Source organism: Heterodontus francisci, chromosome 13 (assembly GCF_036365525.1).
Source record: "Heterodontus francisci isolate sHetFra1 chromosome 13, sHetFra1.hap1, whole genome shotgun sequence".
Taxonomy (NCBI): domain Eukaryota; kingdom Metazoa; phylum Chordata; class Chondrichthyes; order Heterodontiformes; family Heterodontidae; genus Heterodontus; species Heterodontus francisci.
In genome coordinates this window covers 16485779-16506560 of record NC_090383.1, presented here as the reverse complement: position 1 = coordinate 16506560, position 20782 = coordinate 16485779, and the positions used below count along the sequence as shown (strand labels likewise).

The window sequence follows — 20782 nt, the reverse complement described above, 5'->3', positions numbered from 1 at the left end:
TGTTTACGCCAGTGATAACCCTGCTTCTCTGTCCCTTTTGAGGGAGAAAGGAAAACAGCGCTCTGTGGATCTGTTTCATTTTATGCCTACTGTTTCTATAAGAATTCTATATTACTGTGAGCAGTATTATTTCTTAAAGGGGTCCCATTTCTTACAGTTCCTCCCCTTGAGAAGGAAATATCCTTATTGACCTCACAACTGATTTTTAGCTAACCTAGATATTTCTAAGATGCCATCAAGAATAAATGTTAAGACTTTTCCAGTAAAATGTGATCACTATTGACTTAGATTGGTGCTCCCCAGCTATAGATCATCTCACTCAATTCTAAATTATTGGCATGTCATAAATACGTATGGTTCAAACAAAAGATCATGCATTGACTTAAAAGATCCTCCATCTCTCTTTTTACCTGTATCCATCTTGTGGATAATTCTTATTAAATACAAGACCTAGTCCTCAGTTATTTTAATCTATACTCCGTATCCCTCTTTACATTAAATGTCCAACAATTTTATTCCCTCTGACAGGTACCATTCAATCCTGATTATTTTAAAGTCAGTTTCTCTATGGAGTCTGTGTTAATGCCCTGATGTTTAAAATGTTGTCTCACTCTGCTGGCCATATTAAACATTTCATGGTGTCCTGTTGTCAAGTAGCTGAGCATGTCTGGGACCCGTTCTTCAATGCAGGTTCAACATGCATTCCCGCATGTTAGTTACTTCACACATAACACATTATATTTGCACACTTACACCAGTATCTGGGTATCATGTCACATATTCTTGACTCTCCAATGATCTTATCAAAAGATCAAGGGTGTTGGGGGGTGTCTGTCTGAAGACCTGTCCTTATCTCCCCCTGCGTGATCCCAATGACTGGGGTAGTGGTCAGAACATCAAATGCATATCTCTTTATAAGAAAAAACAAACTCATAGGCAGGGATACAAATATCTCCAAGTGAAAGCTGTCAAGTACAATTCTTAACATTAGGATTGGGCAATAAATGCTGGCCTGGTCAGCGACTCCCACATCCCACAAAAAAATTTTGAAAACACTTCCCTAACTCTTCCAATTCCTATTTGGTAGTGTAATTTTTCGATCTCCATCTCTTACCATCAATCACTTATTCTCATCCAGTTTTACTCATCCCATTTACCATTTTACCATTTTATCTCATTCATGAGCCCTGGAGGAACTTTACAGTCCAATGCAATATTTTCACAATAGCTTTAGAACATTCCTCAGTGATGCCAGTTATTAACACATTTGTTTGCTTATTCGTTATTTTAGATGACCTTTTATGCTTTAAAAATGTCATAATCCTCTCAAGTTCAAACGGCAGTTTTGTTGGGCTGACAGGTTTTGTCAATGTGGTCTCCTGTGAGAGGCAAAAAAGCAGATAAAAGCCCAGGCTAATTTAAGGAAATAAATCTGGGAAATTCTTCTTCATCCCTCCTAGGCAATCAAAACTAAGCCCAAGAGATCACTTTGGCCCTGATAAATCTACTCAGTTCCTGCCTTTTGTAAAAAGTGATCCCCACCCTAGCCAGAAACTGGCTTTCACTTGTGGGAATTCAGTGACTCGGCATCCACTGTACAAGCCAGAAGCCTGTTCCAGAGGCCCACTGATCTCTGGGAAAAGAACCACCCCCTGACCTCTAACCTACATCTGGCCTTATACAATTTAAAATTGTGAACCCTAGTCCTCCCTAACAAACTGCCAACTCCAACACAATCATTTTAAAAACCTTGATCAGATCACCCCTAAGTCTACCTTTCCTTAAAGTGTAGCATCACAGCTCCTTTAGCCTACCTTGAAAACTAAAACACTTAAAGTGGGAAAGAGTCTAACGGCCCTTCTCTGCACCCTTTCCAAAGCCTCAATATCACCTACTAGTTGAGGAAACCAACTTGGACAGTATTTTAATTGAGTCCTGACCAAGATCTTGTACAAGGATAAATTAGTAGGCTTTGTCCTTTCTTCAATTTTCCTATAAATGCATCCCAACACCCTACTCACTCTAACGATTGCTTCGCGGCATTGTTTGTGAACCATTAGAGATTGATGCAGTAGAAGCCCAGATCTCTTTCTTTCTCCACCTTGCTTTCATGCTTTTCCCTGAAGGGTGCATGTATATTCAGCTGATCATATTCATAATGATGAACTTTTCCAAGTTAAACATAATTTTACAGTCACAAGCCCAATCCACAACACATCAAGATCCGCCTGAAGGAGTGGAGCATTGCCTGCATTGTTAACACTTACACAAATCTGCAGATTTGAAGATCTTGCCCCCAACACCTATATCTAAGATTATTAATAAGAATAATAAAGAGCAATGATCCTAACACCGATTGCTGCAGGACACAATTGGTGACTGGTCTCCAAACAGATCAAAATCTATCTTAACTGCTTTCTGCCTATGGCTTTCCAAGCAGTTCTCAATTCAGTTCAATATTACTATTACCAGAGGCTTCATTCTTATACAGAAGCCTCTTGTGGGGTACATTGTCAAGAGCTTTTTGGAAGTCCAAGTAGATAATGACTACTGGGTTTCCCTCAACCACTATCTTGGTGACTTCTTCAAAAAATATAATCAAATTTGTAAGACTTGAACTTTTTTTAAAGCCATTTTGGGTGTTCCTAATATATCCCTCTCATTTAAGTAATCATATATTGCAGCCATAATGATTCCCGTAAACATCTTTACTATTACAGATGCCAACCCAATGTGCCTATAAGTACCCAGGCCTGTCCTGCCACCTTTTTAAAGTTCCAATCTATAGGAACCATCCCGGAGTGCGGTGAGTTATTAAAAATACAGGCAAGGTGCTCGCACGGTACATGTCCCATCTCCCTGAGGACCCTGTTGCAACATTTGGCCGATACAGATTGATATCATTAACCTGGATGAGACCAGACTGACGAATGTTCCTCACTTCTGCTAAATCTTTTCTTAGTTATGACCACGATACCTTTCCAATGTTAGCCAACCTAATCCTCAGAGCTACTTTTGAGAGTTAACCACTATCCAATGTAGCTACAATTATAACAGAGTGAATTGCTATGTCCACACATTACTGAGGATTCTACAGTAGCCAGGATATTTCCTGACAATCACGGCACAGTGGACTTTAATGCAATCATCCTGTTTACCGTAACATTTATGTTAGCTTTTGAAGTGTCCAGTACTTAACTTCATATATTGTGAAACAGCGCCTTGTTGTGTTTATATCTTTCTACTCCAGACACGTGTCTTCAGGACTTTCAGTTATCTGTTCCTACATGTACAACTGAAGTCTAAAGTACCTGAAACCTAAATTCAGCCTTTCCAATCACAGGTTGTGTAATATCCTCAGTCAGTTAATTACTCATGGGGTAGTGATATATCACAAGTGTCTGAATCTCTGTGCTGCTGTTTGCTGACGTGGTGCTCTTGCTCTGTTCATTCAGTGTGTAATGCATGCTGTCACTGCAGATAGTCCAAGATAGCGTGAGAACAGACGGGGATAACTTATGCTCCTTTACACTAGTAATATCAGCACAATCCAGGTGGAATTGGCCAAACCAGTGCAAACAGTTGGGCAATTTTAAATATAAATGAGCTGCATCAAAAACCATTTATGGTAGTGTTTCCCAAAATTTCTTAACACTAGTTTAAGATTCAATTTGCTTAATCATGCTCTGTCTACAAAACTGGCCGCACCCCCAGGTCAAAATTGCGAGGTTTGGGAAGACTCTTCAAATTGCTCTCATTTTCTTAGACACTGAGACACTAACAGGTACATTTCTAAAGCTTTTCCATAGCAAAAAATATTTAAATTACTAAGAAACTGATTGGTGTGCATCAGTGAAACTATTAAATGGATCAGTACAGTTTTAAAAAGTCAACTTCAGTGATATTTTAAATTGACACATTATTCCCAAGTGGAGGTCTGGACACTTATTAAAAATTACAAGTGCTTATTTTTGGTGATAAACCCATTTTCAGCTGTATTAATAAAACTGTTATCACTCTTAAGTAAATCAAGGAATACTTTTTAAAAGACAGAGAAAAGAAAGGCAAATACATTCTATATGCTTCATGATTGCACTGGTTCATTGAAAATTTAACATTCAAGATTATGCAAATTAATTCTGTCACAAACTTGAACTGTAACCTAACCAGCACAATTTTGAGTGCATTTTGAGTACAATTTCCTGATTGCGCTCTCAACGAAAACTCTACCTCATGGTATCCACTAGAACAACATGACAAGACACTCAGTATCACATCAACAGAGAATAAAAGCAGTTCATTGATAGCAAATACTAGTTATATGGACACCTGCAGTGCTAGGATTTAACTTTTATGTTACTATTGTATGGTATTTTCCATTACATGCATGCAGTATGAGTAGAAAGCATACTTTGGGATGGAACTTAACAGATCAAATTGTAGTGACTTCCACATTGGCCACCATAATATCTTATAGGTTTTCAATACTGGTGAGGTCCCTAATCCTCACTCAACTGATATCAACTCCTTTATGTTCCTTTCCTGTGTTTTGGACGTTGAATGCAGTCTTTTCATTGCTGGGGTGCTGTACTCATCTATAATTCTGATTTTATGCTCGTCTCACCGATGTTCTGCCAAGTGCTCTTAATTCTAGTAACTTTGAGTAAAACCTCTCTGCTGATTTTTGGTTTGAGAGATCAATACCAATTCTAAATGTAGAGCCCTTCCTACCAATGATCTCCTCCACTACAAAGTTACTAACTATTCATTAAAACTAGACTGGCTTGGATTTCGTTTTTGGGTTTTGCTGTTTTCTATTCAGCTCTGGCAGTGGTATTACCAAGCGTCACTTTTAGTGATTAGGAGCTTCATTTCCTGCTTATTGTGGTTATTAAAGGATTATTACTGGGCTGCATTAATTGGATGGCTTAACTTACACCCAGTAAATTAGAAACCTAATGGAGCCAAAAATGGGACATGATCAACTAAGAGACAATTAGAAAAAAAACAAGAAATGCTGGAAATACTCAGCAGGTCTGGTAGCATCTGTGGAGAGAGAAGCAGAGTTAACGTTTCTGGTCAATGACCCTTCATCAGAACATCAAGAGACAATTAGACACAGTTACTGCTGAAAATCTGTCTAAAGTGCATTTACATCTGACATTTAAAATTTAGGAGCCTTGGTCTTTTTTACTGCCCTTTACATTGAGAGTTCGTTCACATTCTTTTATCTTGTCACATTCTCGCTCATACATCGGTTCGTACGGGATCAGACATACATTGGCTCACTGGGCAAGAAAATAATGTATGTCACAAAATCTTTCTTGCCTTCCAGAAAGTCAATTTCTAGTATATAAATCAGTTAACAAGAATGGGTTGCTTTGATTATTTTCTTTCATTTTTCTAGGGACGTGAAATAATCACAGGAAGTGTGAATTCTGGGAACTACTTTGAAATCCATTTGAACCAGTACAGCATGGTAGAATCCATCACTTGTCTATCACTGCAGCCTTTACCAATCTCCAACTATATCTGCTTGTATGGACAGCATGAGCGTCTCCTTAATAATTTGTGTTCTCGCTTTGACGAGGGCCTGATCTCAGATTTGTACAGGTAATGTAGAAATAGATATTGTATGGCTGCATAATGTATATTCTTTCTTATGGTATTATATATGTATTGAATCTTGTGTAATTGTGATGGCTGTTGTCTGGGGACAAGAATAAAAATGGGCTGTTTCCAGTCATCAAATGTCAGAGCAGGTGGGCTGTCCTATAAGCCATCAATCAAATTCACACCATTAAAATCTGAATTTTTTCTGCCATAACACTCTTCTGTAAAGTAGGTAGAATTTCAGTGGATGCCAGCCCACAATACAGACATATTGGAGCCATTGTTAGCTCAATCCTTTATCATGTAGTTGTTTGTGCAATCTTGAGAAGGTGATTTATATGCAATCTAGTGTCCATAACAAGATCACAATTACAGCAGAGCTGCTATTTATATTTATCTTTTGGAACCAGTTTGATCTTGACTTGGTTGATGATGACTCAGCTACTAATATATAAGGCTTAGGATTTTACACCTGTATCTCATGTTTTGCAATCTGTGAATGGGTTTTATCTTTATGGAAGTAATAGATTTGAATACATTAGACATCAGCTACTTTGAAAAATGCAGTATAAGTTAGAATTTATGTTTTTTCCCAAAGCATATGCTGTTAAAAAGATGGAATTGGGCACTGAATTTTTCTACCTCCCTGGATACTTGAAGTAAATGGTTTTACGCCAATAGAATGTGAACCAGAAATACTTTTGAGTTGAACCAGAGACTGAAGAGAAAAGCACACACAGCCAATTGGGGAAATGCTTTATTTTAGATGGCAAGGAATACATGCATTGTTTCCTGTCAGTTGATTATAGCACAGCATTGACAATGGCAGGAAATATGGAGATGTGGGTTTAATTAGCATTTTCAATCTAACTAAAATGATACTGTCTAGATGATTTGAGAAATGCCAGTCATGACATGAAAGTATAGAACAATTTTTGAGAAGATTTTGTTGGATAATATTCTGAGATGCTTTCTTATACTTTTGTTTTCTCAAACCAGCCAATATGAGTAAGGCTTATTGAAATATGTTGCAAAAGTCATGTCAGCCAGATTGTGCAGTTCTATGCTTTGTCTTCCTTGGAAGCTCAGATCGGTGTAATCAATGTCCCTTTGGAGCAGTGAAAATAATCAAGTTGAATACACACACTGAGCTCTCATCTACTAATGCAAAATCATGTTCATACCAAATGATAGGCATAAATAACAGTTCCAGTGTACATCATAACATGTGATACGTAAATATGAATGCTGGATTACATGGTCTTGAGTCAGCTTCTAATGGTAAACTGAAGCTGATATGTTATTGCAAGACCATTACCCTGGGATGCCCTTGATGGAATTATCTTATCTCACGCCATCAGCTGCACTCCATAGCATAAACAAGACTGTCTGCTTTATCTGTATGCAATTGTTGACCCATGAAAATGTTGGTCTATGATTCCGCCATCCAGCTACAGGAGCCATTTTCAGCAATATAAATGGAAGAAGCTAGTGAAAAGATACCACTCTCCCACAACCTGAACTACAGAAGCTATAAATATAAAGGGACATCTAGAGCCTCTTTAGATCTACTGGATCTATACTAGAAATGTAATATTTCATTTTACAGTTACAAACAGAAATGTGGTGTGTAAACACCTGAAGTATTAGTATATTATAGAGCTCTATAATTTCCCTTTAGCCAGATGCAAATCACTTTAGATTTTATTAACTTGCCACTTAATTTTGTTGCGTATTTTGAAGGCTTGTCAATTTTTCAAATATGCCACTATTTTTTATGGCGACGTTTTCTGAAAAGACTTGTGTAATTCACTACCATGTTGCTTTTACCTCAGAAGCAACATATATATATATAAATTTCATCATAGCTGCAAACCTCGCTTAGGTCCACTTAATTTCACATTAAATGCTGCTCTACCCACATGCCTCAGTACTTTACAATGCACACTGTGTGCTTGAAAATGTAGTTGAACAATTTAAAAGCTTTGGCTCAAATGGGGATATTTTTGCTACTTCAAATAGAGCACAAGAATCGACATATCAAAAAAGTTGTGTACCGGTTATATTTATTTTTGCTAAATACTTATCAGTATTTTAATGAGACTGAGTAGTTCTAGAATATGTCAGTTTTAGGATGCATTTATAAGAAAAGTACTTTTATAAAAAGTAAATTAGTTACTATTTAAGTATTGTACTGAGAAATTGAAGATAGATAAGGTGATCAAAGGATAAGATACAAATTAAATATGCTGAATGGCCTGCAATTCCATTTACCCTCAGCACTGACAGTCCATTATCACTATTTGATAACACCTCTTTTATTGTGAAGTTGCTGATACTATTGGTGTCTTATTTTCTCCTGTAGCAATGAAAGAAAAAAACTGGAAATGCTAGAAAATGCCTCAAAATAAAGACCAAAAATGCTGGAAATACACAGCAGCTTCATTAGTATCCAAAAAGAGGAAATATAGATTGATGTTTTACGTACTGACCTCCTTGATGACGGGTCTGTACCTGAAACATTAATCTATCTTCTTTCTGTTCAAATGCTGTGAGGCTTGCTCTGTATTTCCAGCATTTTTTGTTCCTTTTATGGAGTTTGGTTCAGAGTTCATCTTATTGATTGTCTTGTTGGACTGTAATGGTGTTTATGCACTGAGCTAAGTGGAATGGCATTTAACATATACTTCATGTGCTCTCTTGTGTTAATGGGCATGTGACAGAAGCTGCGTTTTTTTTTAATAAGAAGAAAACTGAGATTAAATGTCGCATTAAAGATTTCCATTTGTTGTAAGAATTTCAGTGTGGAAAAGAAAGCCGAATACACACATGTACACAGAAAGAGTAAGTTTATATTTTCTTCTTCTACTGCATTGCGCAATTTACATGTTTTCATCAAGTTCTTACTGGTCCAAACAAAAGTTTGAGGAGGGTTTCCTCAACTATGATGAAGTTTCTTAAATCAGTTTTAATAAATGCTTAACATCAACACAATGAGAACGTTTTGAAAACATGTTAAAATTAAACATAGATTTAAAAAATGATACAAAAGATATTTTTCACGCATACAGCTGTGGGTATTTATCAGTATTTTTGATCTTCAGATTAAGATCAAATGTAGTGCACCATTGTGATAGGTTTTATTGCTACGGATACAGGCTCCATGACAGATAATGTGGCCTGTTCAAAATATTTCTATATTCTCACTTTGGAACCATATATACCAAGATTGGAACCAGATTATTTGACATTGTTTAGAAAATGACCCATGAGTAGCAAAAGAAAACACACCTGAAAATATTGAGGTTGGTAATATACGTAATGGACTGAGCTTGCTGGGATCTGATGCAGAAATATCACTAACCTTTTTTCAAAAATATATATGTTCCTTGTTATGTGGCGGTCAAACACCACTCAAAAGATAAAGTGGACGAACATTTTTGTTAAGTTGCTAGTCTGCATATATAAAATTAATAATAAGCATGTGGTGTTCTGACACTTGTGTGGGCTGTACATTTTTTGAACTAATTTGATTAGAGTTCTGAGTGTAGCCTATAAATGAGAATTCTACTTTTGATAGTTTTAGTGGTCCCTCTGATTTACTGTACTGGAATATCTATGTAGCAATCTGCATGCATAATCGACTTGAGTAAAGGTTTAGGTGATGAAGGAGTAAAGCAACTACTGTTAAACATTTTAAAATAGTTATCAGTTATAGTTACAGTAGCAATGCCCATTAATTTGATGTACATGAAAAAAATGTGTATTATTGAAGAAAATAGGAATGTAATGCATTTCACGGATGAGAACATGAGACTGCACTTTACACTCTTTGCACTCCCAGATGCACATCTACCCTATGGGATCCACTCAGAAATTGAGTATGAGGTGCCAGAAGTGCAACACATAAGCTGTGTGGTAATAATTAGAGCTATTTAGACAAAAGCACAGCAAAGTACATTGGACAAGACTATCCCTGGTGGGCAGTTCCTGGCAAGGATCAGTGCACTGTTTCATGAGGCACACCTTTGTACAGTGTTGTAAGGCATAATCAATCAGGTAGCATTTGCCAAATGGTTACAAAATGCCACTGGTACTGTACCAGCTTTATATCAAAATGCTGCGCAATTCTAATGGTTATGCTAAATGACAAAACTCCTCCAAGGTACAATATGCCTACTAACACGACAGGGAATGAAAAGGGAGCCTGTACTATTTTCATTAGAAAAACATGCACTGGCAAACAAGTTTATTTTTGTATTGCCGGTAGCCATGGCTGATGGCAGGAAACCTGCCAGGTTTTGTCCTATTGAAACAAAAGACATTACCCAAAATGAAATTTCACCTGGCTTACATGTATAACCAAACTTAAGAACACTGAAGACCATGTGCCTTACTATATTAATGTGGCCTATCAATTCTGATTGCTTTCTTTGATAATTTACTGTTAATTGCTAGGGAATGTTGATTTGACTATATCGCTTGAAGGGGTGATCAGAGAGCTTTAAGAAAGAAAGCACTTGCATTTATATTGTGCCATTCATGTCCCAAGATTTCATATGCAGTAAATTGCATTTCATGTGGTGTTTAGGCAAACATTACCAGTTAATTTGCACACACCAAGGTCCCCTCGAGCAGAAAATAATAAGAATACCCAGTTAATCTTTGGTGGTATTGATTCAGGAGGATGTTGTGGTTCAGATGGTATTGGTTCAGGAGGATTTTAGCCAGGGCATGGCATGGAGGTGATTGGAAACAAACCATTCAAGGATTGTTTGCAAAACAAAGGGCAGTCATAAACTGGCACCAATAGAACATCTGGGGAAACCTGGACTGCTTTGGATGCTGCAGTGCCCTGGGCATGTGACAGCAGGTCCAAACAGACTCCATTATTCAAGGATTTAAAAAGCACAGCATCTCCAACAAACTGAATGGCAGTAAAGATTGTTTGGTGATAAAGGTGACTTATCAAGTAATTCAGAATCATGCTCTGATGATGAACTGGACCAGAACTGTATGGTTTACTTTCCTGGCAAGAAAACATCCCAGTATTTTTATTCAAAAATTGCAGAAGGAATGTTAGAAGTACTGATACATTATTTATTGGTGATGGTTATCATGGGTCATATTGTTCAAATATGTGGTAGAGTTAAAGAAAAGTTCTACATTACAGATGCTTATTTAAAAATTGTTTTAGGGAGGAGACATTGTACATATGTACTGCATTTTTATTTTCTCTGACATTTGCCATGGAACACATTTTTCATTTTATCATTCCTAATGTTATTGCAATTAAAGTTAGTAGAAATTTTAAGCCTGTTAATTCGAGTTTTTGTTCTAGAATTTAAATTTTTATCCCTGAGGTGGGAACTGTATTTTTGGTGGGGGCGGGGAGGGAGGGGGCATGGAGTAGTGGCCCATATTCTCGCCAATACTGTGCATATTAAGTAGAGGTTTGGTCTATGATAGGGGTGTTTTTGGTTGCAGTGTGTGAAGCAATATGTAATTACTCTAAAAAAAAATGGAGAGGATAGTTGTCATCACAGTGCTCATAATGTTATCCATTGTTTGGTCTTTAAAGGGTTATGGTTATTTGTCATTAAGACATGACCTTGCCAGTAGGTTCGTTTGGCTGTGCTTCATTTAGGTGGAATTTTGTAACTTTGTTGTGAAAAACTCCCCTAATGACTCAGCAGTTGTTCTACTAATTAGTTGAGCCATGGGAATAAGGAAAATTGCAGTTCAAATCTTAATCTGAGCTGTTAGATAATCTTAAATTGGGATGGCAATAAGGTTGTTATAAATTGCCTCAGGAACCTTCAGTTTGGTAGGGAAAATTGGCCTCATTCTTGAGCACTAGCCATCAAGCCCTGCTAAGTGCCTGTGCATATGTATTGGATAAGGATAGGATTGTGCTTGGCTTTGAAGTGTCATTGGTTGAACAGTCTGCTAATACTGTCAAACTCCTGCATCTATAGTTCCCACTTGGGTAAGTTGCCTGAGAGCAGTTGTGCCCATGGCACCAGGCCTGAGTAAGGAGTCTATGTCTTCAAATGAAAGGGAGGGGAAATTGGTGAGGCGAAAGAACTTAGATGTGCTTTGTATGTACTTTTCTATGGGTCTACTCTGCAGCACAAGAAATTTATTTTTTCTCCTGAACTGTTGAAGTTCTGGAATGCTTTAAAGCAGTCATTGCAAGGATGATTACGGGTAGCATTCGCTGATGATGTAAGTGCACAGCGGTTTGATTTATTGTGAGCAGGAAATTTGTGTTTTTCTTTTTTTCTGGTTCACAACACATCCATTTTTGAATTCATACCAATATTTCATTCAATATTATCAATTTTAAGTTATTTTTCAAATATTGAAGATTGAGTAAACACTTCATATTCTGTAATTTTTTTAATAACTCTGCCACTGTTTTTAATAGCTCTCTTTTTTTCTCTTTCTCTATCTTTTTCTTGCACAGACACACATGTATCCCAGTAGTGGCAGATGTTGGGCACCATCTTGAATTAGATAAGCTGTAGTTAGGTTTTATTATATTTTGATAACCTTATGAATTCTAACTTAAGGTTATTTTTGTTATCTAATGCTTGTAACATCCAAATGTTAGAGTGATAGTATTTTCAATTTAACAATATTAATTAAAAATACAAAGATCATAGAAAACAATCATTTAATAGTGCATTAATTCTATCGACCTTCAAAATTGTTTCTTTCAAATGTTTTAATCCCATTTCAAAATGATTCCCAATCTCCACCATTATAGCAGTTAGGCTGTATTATTATATGCTAGCACATCTCCTGTGGTGATGCGTACTCTGAGATGGAACTTATGCAGTTTTATAGACAATTAAGGTACTATCAACAAAATGTGACAGAGCACAGGTTATAGGAAGTGAGTGTAATACAGAAAATGTGTACTATATGTAAGTTTTTAATATTACAGATAAAATATTGGTACAAGATATATATCTACACAGACATATTGATAGAGGACGCTATTGTACAGAAGTGGATGTAATTTATTTACTTCCAATAGTGAGTGTTTTGTCAAATTGCTGTTTACCCCAATCTTACATTATTGGGGATTTCATCCATTTTTTCTACACAATGTATATGCTGTATTTTACTACTTCTGATGCTTCATATGCAGGAGTTCTCTGCTAAGCCATCAAATTAATGGCAGCATTGAATGTATGACATAAACATTATACAGCATCAGTCATTGCCTCTGAAAACCAACACAACTTAAAATATGAAGATATGCAGACCTAACCCCTTTTTTATTTTATTGTACTGTAGAATCCAATATCATGCTGTTTCTGGTGAACTATGAGAGAGAATTTTTTTTTTAACTTCCTGATCTCTAGGTTGCACTTGTACTGTTTAACTGCCCTGCAGCATATAGTACTAGGACTGCAATTCAAATTGAAGGATGCAATTTTGCAGAAAATCTATAAATGCTAACTAGGTTATGAGGACATTTTTAGACTGCAATGCAACAAAGACATGTAGTGTTTTATCTTGTTAATTAAAATATAGCTTATAGGTTGAGAGATAGCAGCTGTTTGTCAAATTACTGCAATGATATCTCCTAGCAACCTCTTTGAAAAGGGTAGCTGATGATTTTTGTACAAGCTCACCATATACTAGTTCATCTGCATCCCTAATAACCTGAGATACTTGATGAATTTTGGGGGAAATGTTGTCAACTTGGCATACTCTCCTACATTTTGGGAAGTTTTTCTTGATTTGAGGACCTTGGGATGATACTAGAACGGATAAAGGCTGTTACAAATATTACAGTTGACTCTTCATTGTGTGTGCGATGGGGTCTACCTATGGACTTCCACATAGGCTGCCATATTCTCTTATACCAGACAGTTCTCCCTCCATGACCTGCCATGGAGAACACAAGAATTTCTAAGAACTGGAGAAGCCCAACAAGTTAGTCCCTTTTTGATTTATCAACTACCTACCGTCTCACCATATCCATCAATATTTCTCTTGCAAAACGATATCTGGTTTTCTATTGAACCTATTTGCCCTTCAGTGACCTTCCCTAGTAATTTAAACGACAACTCTATTACCCTTTGTGTAAACAAAAGTTCTTCCTAACTATGCTATGCATCCTAATTTATTAATTTTTAACTTTTGCCTTAGTATTGGAACCATAGTGAATAATTTGTCTAGATTAACTTTGTCAACCTCTTCATAATTTTGAAAACTTCAATTACATCAGATTGAAATTAACACAAAGATGATTATATGCTCTGTTAACTTGTCTCACTTGAAATTGATAAATTCATGACTTCCTTTTTTTGTTGTTTCACGTGAAGATCGGGTTCAGCAATCCCAGCAACGGGTCCCGTGGTGGCCACTGCCATGGAACCCGAAGTCAGGCTGGGGACAAAATCAAGCCCCTTGTCCCTTACATATAACCTTGCTCTTTAGAAACCTTTTTCTAACCAGCAGACTATACTCTTCGTGCTGCTGACCAATCCAGTATCTTGCTCTCTCTTCTCACTGGTTAACAGATGCCCAGCTTGGACCATCACTTGATCCAAGTAATCACACTCACTTTGAAATATCTTATTGCCAATTATGATTGCTGTAGACCATATTGTACTAATGAGACTTTGGTCCAACAGAGGCCAATTGTCTTGTAGTTCTCTCAGATTGGAGTTTTTTTTTAATCTTTCCTTTGTGATTTACAAGGTCATATATACATTGATTTCACACTGCTAATGCCCTAATTATAGTTACATTTTAAAACTCTAAACAGTTTAAAAATATAAATAATTTTAGGGATTAGAAGCTGATTAAATAAAGCTTTCTTTAATGTTATGGTGTTTAATGTTAATTAAATCTCTATCAGTATTGTCTGGTGAATCTTTATGATATGTACTGCATAGCCATTTCCTGCCATTTGCAAAGGCTCTTCCAATTGCAAATGGAATATGTAGTTGCGGTACAAGGCCTGTATACTGTGTTCTGTTTACTAGTCAAAGGTGGACTTTCTACTTTTGAAGGAGCTGGTGCAACATACATTCAAGTTGTTCTGGCAAATGGAGAAAGAACATGAGCCAGAAATTTGTTTGCCCCGATTTTTGGGTGCAGGGTTTGCGATTCATGACATGCCTGCGCCCATTCAGATTGAGATGGGAAACAATAACAAATTATATTTATTTAGCTCCTTTAGCATAATAAAATGTCCAAGGCGCTTCACAGGAGCATTATAAAACAAATATGACACTGAGCCACAAAAGGAGATATTAGGTCAGATGACCAAAAGCTTGGTCAAAGAGGTAGGTTTTAAGGAGTGTCTGAAAGGAGGAAAGGTGTAGGGAGGGTATTTCAGAGCTTGAGGCCTAGGCAACCGACGACGTGGCCACCACTGATGGAGCAATTAAAATCAGGGACGCACAAGAGGCCAGAATTAGAGCTGTGCAGATATCTTGGAGGATTGTGGGACTGGAGGAGAATACAGAGGCGAAGCCATGGAGAGATTTGAAAACAATTTTAAAATCAAGACATTGCTTGACTGGATGCCAATGTAGGTCAGGGAGAACAGGGGTAAATAGGAGAACGGGACTTGGTGCGAGCTAAGACACGGGCAGCAGAATTTTGGATGATCACAAGTTTACAGAGAGTAGAGTGTGGGAGACCAGCCAGGAATGCGTTGGAATAGTCAAATTTAGAGGTAACGACGACATGAATAAGGGTTTCAGCAGAAGATGAGCTGAGACAGGGGAGATGTCGGGCAGCATTACAGAGGTTGTGCTGGAAATAGGCAATCTGGATTATGAACACTTAATATTTGTGTAGCTACCTTATCAGAATAATTGATTGTGGCGCCAGTTGGTACACCACCAATGCTGATGTCTGTCTCTTAACACTGCCGGTGAGCTTTGCACACAGGAGGTCCTGGTAGCGTTTTGTGCTGATCACATGGTCCAAGCAGCCTGCTCTTTCTTAAAGGCAGGCTGTCTCTTAAAGGGAAACAGACAAAACAATTTCTACAATGGACATTCTTGGAAACTGAACACCAAGCCAAAAAGACAGATCCATAGCAATGAATGCGGCACTGGAGGCATCAGTGGTGCAGGTGGGCATGAAGTAATATATCATGGTCTGCGGAGGGGATTGCCCTCAGAAGGTAGTGGGAGCAGGTGGCCAGGAAGGTCATCAGAAGACCTGGCAGCTGTGCCACAAGAGGTCTAATGACCACGCAGGTGGTCAAGGTCAGTGAATGCATCTTCACATGACCTACCCACCACACCACCAAACTCTCACGCTGCTCAACACACCGCACCCCCATCACTCACCCAGCAGCACTCCCTGGCACTCAGGACTCATGCATAACATCCAGATACTCCACCTCATCCTCACACACCTACCAATACTGCCAGCCTCACACCCACTCACACAGCCTCCACATACCTCCAGCTATTCAGCGATGGTAGACACATCACTCAAACACAGTGCTACACAACCTCTGACATTCTGCTCTTTCTCTTGCAAGACAAGGTAGCACAGAACTGAAGGATGGTGGGGAACAAGGACGCCTGCATCTTCCGAGCCCTACAGAGAAGATGGTTCTCTGCATCATGGTGCCAGCTGCAAGGGAGCCCATGGCATCCAACATCACTGAGAGCATTGAGGATGACTGCACCTTCCTGCCTTATGCCCCTTCTCAACTCCCAGCACACCCTCATCCTCCTATCTGGCTTGATGAGCTAGCTGCTGATGGTGTAACTATGGACCTCCTGCTTCCCACTCCAACCTGCTTCCGTCCCACCAACCTTCCCCTTCAGTTCCTTCTTTCGGACATCCAAGAACTGCTGCCTACCCAGCCACAGGAGCCCCAGGAGGAGGAAAGAGAGCAACAGCGCAGATGAAGAGTCCCCATCACTTGATCTGACAGTCGCAGCCACCAGCTCAGTCACTGGCACTGCACTTACCTTGAAGGTTAGTATAGATTTAAGTTCACCAGGCACAAGTGGGCTGCAACCAGGCCAGAGGGAAAGGATGGTTCATTTGCCAGTTCACCGGAGGGCAAGGTGGCAGTACTGCTGCAGGGGATTTAGATAAAGATCTCAATGGGAACAGCATACATTAGTGTGCTGATAGACATGCACACTGAGATGCTGGCTATATTGGCTGGCCTGCCAGGCAGCCGCCTGTCACTGTCAAGGAGCATGGAAGAGTCCGACTTTAACTTTGCAGAGCGCATGGCATGGAGCTTGCCCTCTCCACGGCCTCTGCTTCATCTTGCTGTCATGCTGCAGACCTAGAGGCACTGATTCTACTGACCCCATACCTGTTGTGGCCTTTGTGTGAACAGGTCAGCTGCTCATCTGCCATTCCTGCGAGGATGCTACAACACTCTAGCGAATGCAGGAACTCACCAATTCACTTCCAAAAACACTCCAAAGTACGTCTAGACAATTTGCAATAGAAAAAGTTCCAAAAATTTACCTTACTTGCAATCAGGGTCCCTGACCCTTTTAATAACATGACTGCGGGGCCCATCTTGCTTCTTCGTGCTTTTTTCCAAGAGTGGACAACACAGGCATTGCCAGGACCTGTGTTATCCAAGTTTGGAATCCTATGTTACATTAGCCAGTGGGCTGTATGACATCAGGATAGCACCACATTGACATGTTTTGGTGAATGCAGGGAACATACCTGCATGTGTCCATATCCTTGGAGAACACCACAGGGGCTGCACAGCCTGCCCCTGGGAAAACCAGATAGGCCTTTGCAGCACTGCTAGAAGGGATGCTATGCATACAAATTTCACACTCAGTTCACTATCTGCAAACCTCTAATACATCCAGTCAGGTATTCTGTGGGATTTATTGAACTGGATGAATCTATATTGTTTAATAAAGAGGGAATTTTTGCCAAATATTCATAATTTGTTTCCTAAGTCACGGATGTCCAAACTAAATCCCGGGAGACTTACAAAGAACTGACTCATTTTAACACCGATGGATGGTTAAACCTGCAGCAGCCAATCAGGGTCAATGGAAAGCAAAAGAAATGGACTGTAAGCTTGGCTGGCGCACGAATTGACCAGTGGACTTACTAGCTGTGAGCAATTTAGTTTTATTATTTGGAGCCATGGGTAGTCTTGTTTGGAGGAGCTTTCAATGGGAATTTCAGCACATGCAGCATTACTCAAGAAGTAGAGCGCTGGTTATGTAAACCCCCTGCACATCAACCTCCCTCACTTTGGACAGTACACTTCAACCGTTAATTCTCTTAAATAATAATTATCATTCCGACATCTAGGAGAAACAAAATGGCTGATTTTCATTTGCTGTCCAATTTCTGAAATATATTAATTTAGGGAGACAAAGTTCAATGGTAGGAAGCTGCTCAAAAATAATTTTTTTGAGTAAGAGCAACAGATACCACAGCATTATTTTGCAAAGTAATAATAACAGTTTCAGAATATTACTGATATATTTTAACCAAGGAGCATCATTTCGAATAATAGGTGGCAAAATACTGGCAAGTGCTTGAGCATCCCATTTTTTACGCGCACTTGCACAGACAACATAGAATAAGTGGTAATGTCGTTGGGTGTTATAACAGTTCCTCTGAACAGACGTATAGAAAAATGGAAATGTGGCACTGAAATATACTTCAAGAAAAGCTCAAGATTATATGGTTTCCAATTTTAAGTGTTAATTTTCCTGATTTTCAGTGCATGTATTTGTCTTTTTTCAGGTGCACTGATTCAGGGATTAATGCTCTTTATTAACCATCAGATCAAATTGGAGCAAAAGCAGTGGCATTCTCAGCAGTTTCTGAAGGTTATTTTCACTATTATTACACTTCATGATGTAGTTCACAGGCAAATTGCAAAGGTTAATATCTTTTAACCACAATCAGTGTGCAGGACATGTTTATTTAGTTGACATTTACCAGATAGGAGGATAAGAATTCCTCTACTTACTGTGTGTACTGTCACTGTAACTACGTTTAGAAAGATTTTCTCCATTCGGTATTCCAGCAAAAATCATAAACTTATTCCAAAATATTGGCTCGGAATTTGCTGAAGTGGGGCATCTCAGCGTGTTCAACTTGTAAGAATTTGCCCTGTAAGTTTCTGTATGTGCAAGCTGACAATAGCACAGTACGGGCAACAGGGCAACTGGGACCTTAGTGAACAACGCAACCATTAGTATATCTCCCTTAACGAATGAGATTTAAGGATTGAGAAAGGAACCGAAGAATAATAGAGAAGAAAATAGGGTGAATTAGATAGGGTGAAACAAATCAGTTACAGAAAGAGAATTAAAGGACTGAATTTTCGCCACAGAGGCAGGAAACAGGAGCCCAGTCTGTTTTTGGGTCAAAAACCCTCCTCCTGTGGGAAACTAATTAAAGTTCAGATTTTCACAGGTGTGAGCCCTTAATTCATATGGAGACGGGTTTCCTGTCCACTTAGAGCCAGTGGGGGTGGGAATGGAGGTGGGACAGATGAAGTGTAGGATTCATTTAGACACCCCACGACAACCATCAGTGAGGCTGCTGGTTGTCCTGAGGCAGAGATCTGTGTTTGTGCTTCCATTTCACCAGAGGGAAATGAGATGTCACAGGTGATCCGGAGGCCTGTCACCTGGGGCAGGGCAGACCCTTGCTTCATTGATGCCGACCTGGATCTAATGCTGGAGGCCGTGAGGGAGAGGAGGTCGGTCCTCTTCCCGGAGGGTGGCAGGAGGAGGCCACCTCATCGTGCAGCAGAGGCATTTCGCTGTTCAGCATCATCTCCACCTCCTCAGCCTCCAGTTCCTCCTACTCTTTTACCTCCTGGTCTTCCACTGATGAGTTGTCTTCCTCTAGCGTCTCACTGTCCTCAAGGTCCACACCTCTCTAGAGAGCCACATTATGGATACCGCAGCAGACCACCAAAATGACTGAGACCCTTGCAGGAGGGTATTGGCGGGCACCACCTGACCGGTCCAAGCAACAGAATCATATCTTCAGAAGCCTAATGGCCTGCTATGTGGTTGTCCTGCTAAGCAAATGGCATTGGTTGTATCACCTGTGTGCCTCTGTCTGGGGCTCTCATAGAGGGATCAGTAGCCATCTCTTCCAGGGATTTTCCTTGTCACCTAGGATCCATCCATGCACTTTGGGGGTTGGAGTGAAGATCTGAGGCAGCCTTGATTGGCAAAGGATGAAGGAGTCATGGCAGCTGCTACGAAAGCAAGTGCACAGTTGAGGAAGATCTTGTGTTGCAGTGCAGTTGAACTTTGAGGGATTGGAAACCCTTCCTGTTGACCAATCTCACTGGCCGGTTACTGGGTGTCTTGATGGCCACAAGGGGTGCAATCGATTATGCCCTGTACCTAGGAATACAGCGATGGAGGCGAAAAGTAATGCCCACTGTCCCTGCGAGGCTGTGTCTGTCGTTAAATGAATGTGTTGTCCAGCTCTGGCAAAGCGGCCATCAGTGACCAGTGAGATGCAGTGGTGTGCAGCCATTTGTGAGATGCCATTAAGGTCCACAGCTGATCCTCGGACCAGAAGCGAAAAAGTTCAAGGCCACAGTAATTTTGATTGCCGCAGGCAGGGATTGGTGACCAGTACTGTGAGTTGTGAGGTCTTCGGTGACGAGGGCACAGATATCTGTGACCATCTGCCTAGAGAGTTACAGTTTCCTGTGGTACTGGTTCTTGTTCATCTCCAGGTAGCTCTGTCTTCAGCCTGTGTTGAGAGTTTGGCCTCTGTTGCCTTCCTGCCTTCTTTCCTCTCCCGTGCCCTCCTGATGCCCAGGGCTTTGCCTTTCCTGTGAAGGATGTTGCCTTTCCTATGAAGGGTGTTGCCCCTCATTGGCACTGGGCTCAAAATTGGACATTCATGCCCCCATTGCCAGCTGGAGCCTTCCTTTTGGACAGATGGCTGCCCAGTTGCCCTTACCTCCCTGCTTTTCTGCCCCCAGATGCCAGGGTTTGCCAACCCCATTCAAAGCCTGGGTGCTGAGTGCCCACTTTCCCTACCAACTGTGCAGCACCAACGGCACACCCTTACCAAATACCCTTTTGCCTCACTGACCCTTTTATATGTGGCTGGGGTGATGCCACGGGGCAGCCATGGCTGGCTCTCCACTCTTTACCTGCCTGCCTTCAGATAAAACTGTTTA

The 20782-nt window shown here is 39.7% G+C and overlaps 1 protein-coding gene across 6 annotated transcripts in view; it reads left to right on the top strand.

Moving 5' to 3' along the window:
* cfap61 (cilia and flagella associated protein 61) overlaps positions 1 to 20782 on the top strand; it is a 271251-nt gene that overhangs the window by 211593 nt on the left and 38876 nt on the right. For all 6 annotated transcript variants that reach the window (XM_068044406.1, XM_068044407.1, XM_068044405.1 and 3 more), the window contains one exon: positions 5408 to 5613. In XM_068044406.1, coding sequence (XP_067900507.1) covers positions 5408 to 5613 — 206 coding nt within the window. The remainder of the gene's footprint in view (positions 1 to 5407; positions 5614 to 20782) is intronic.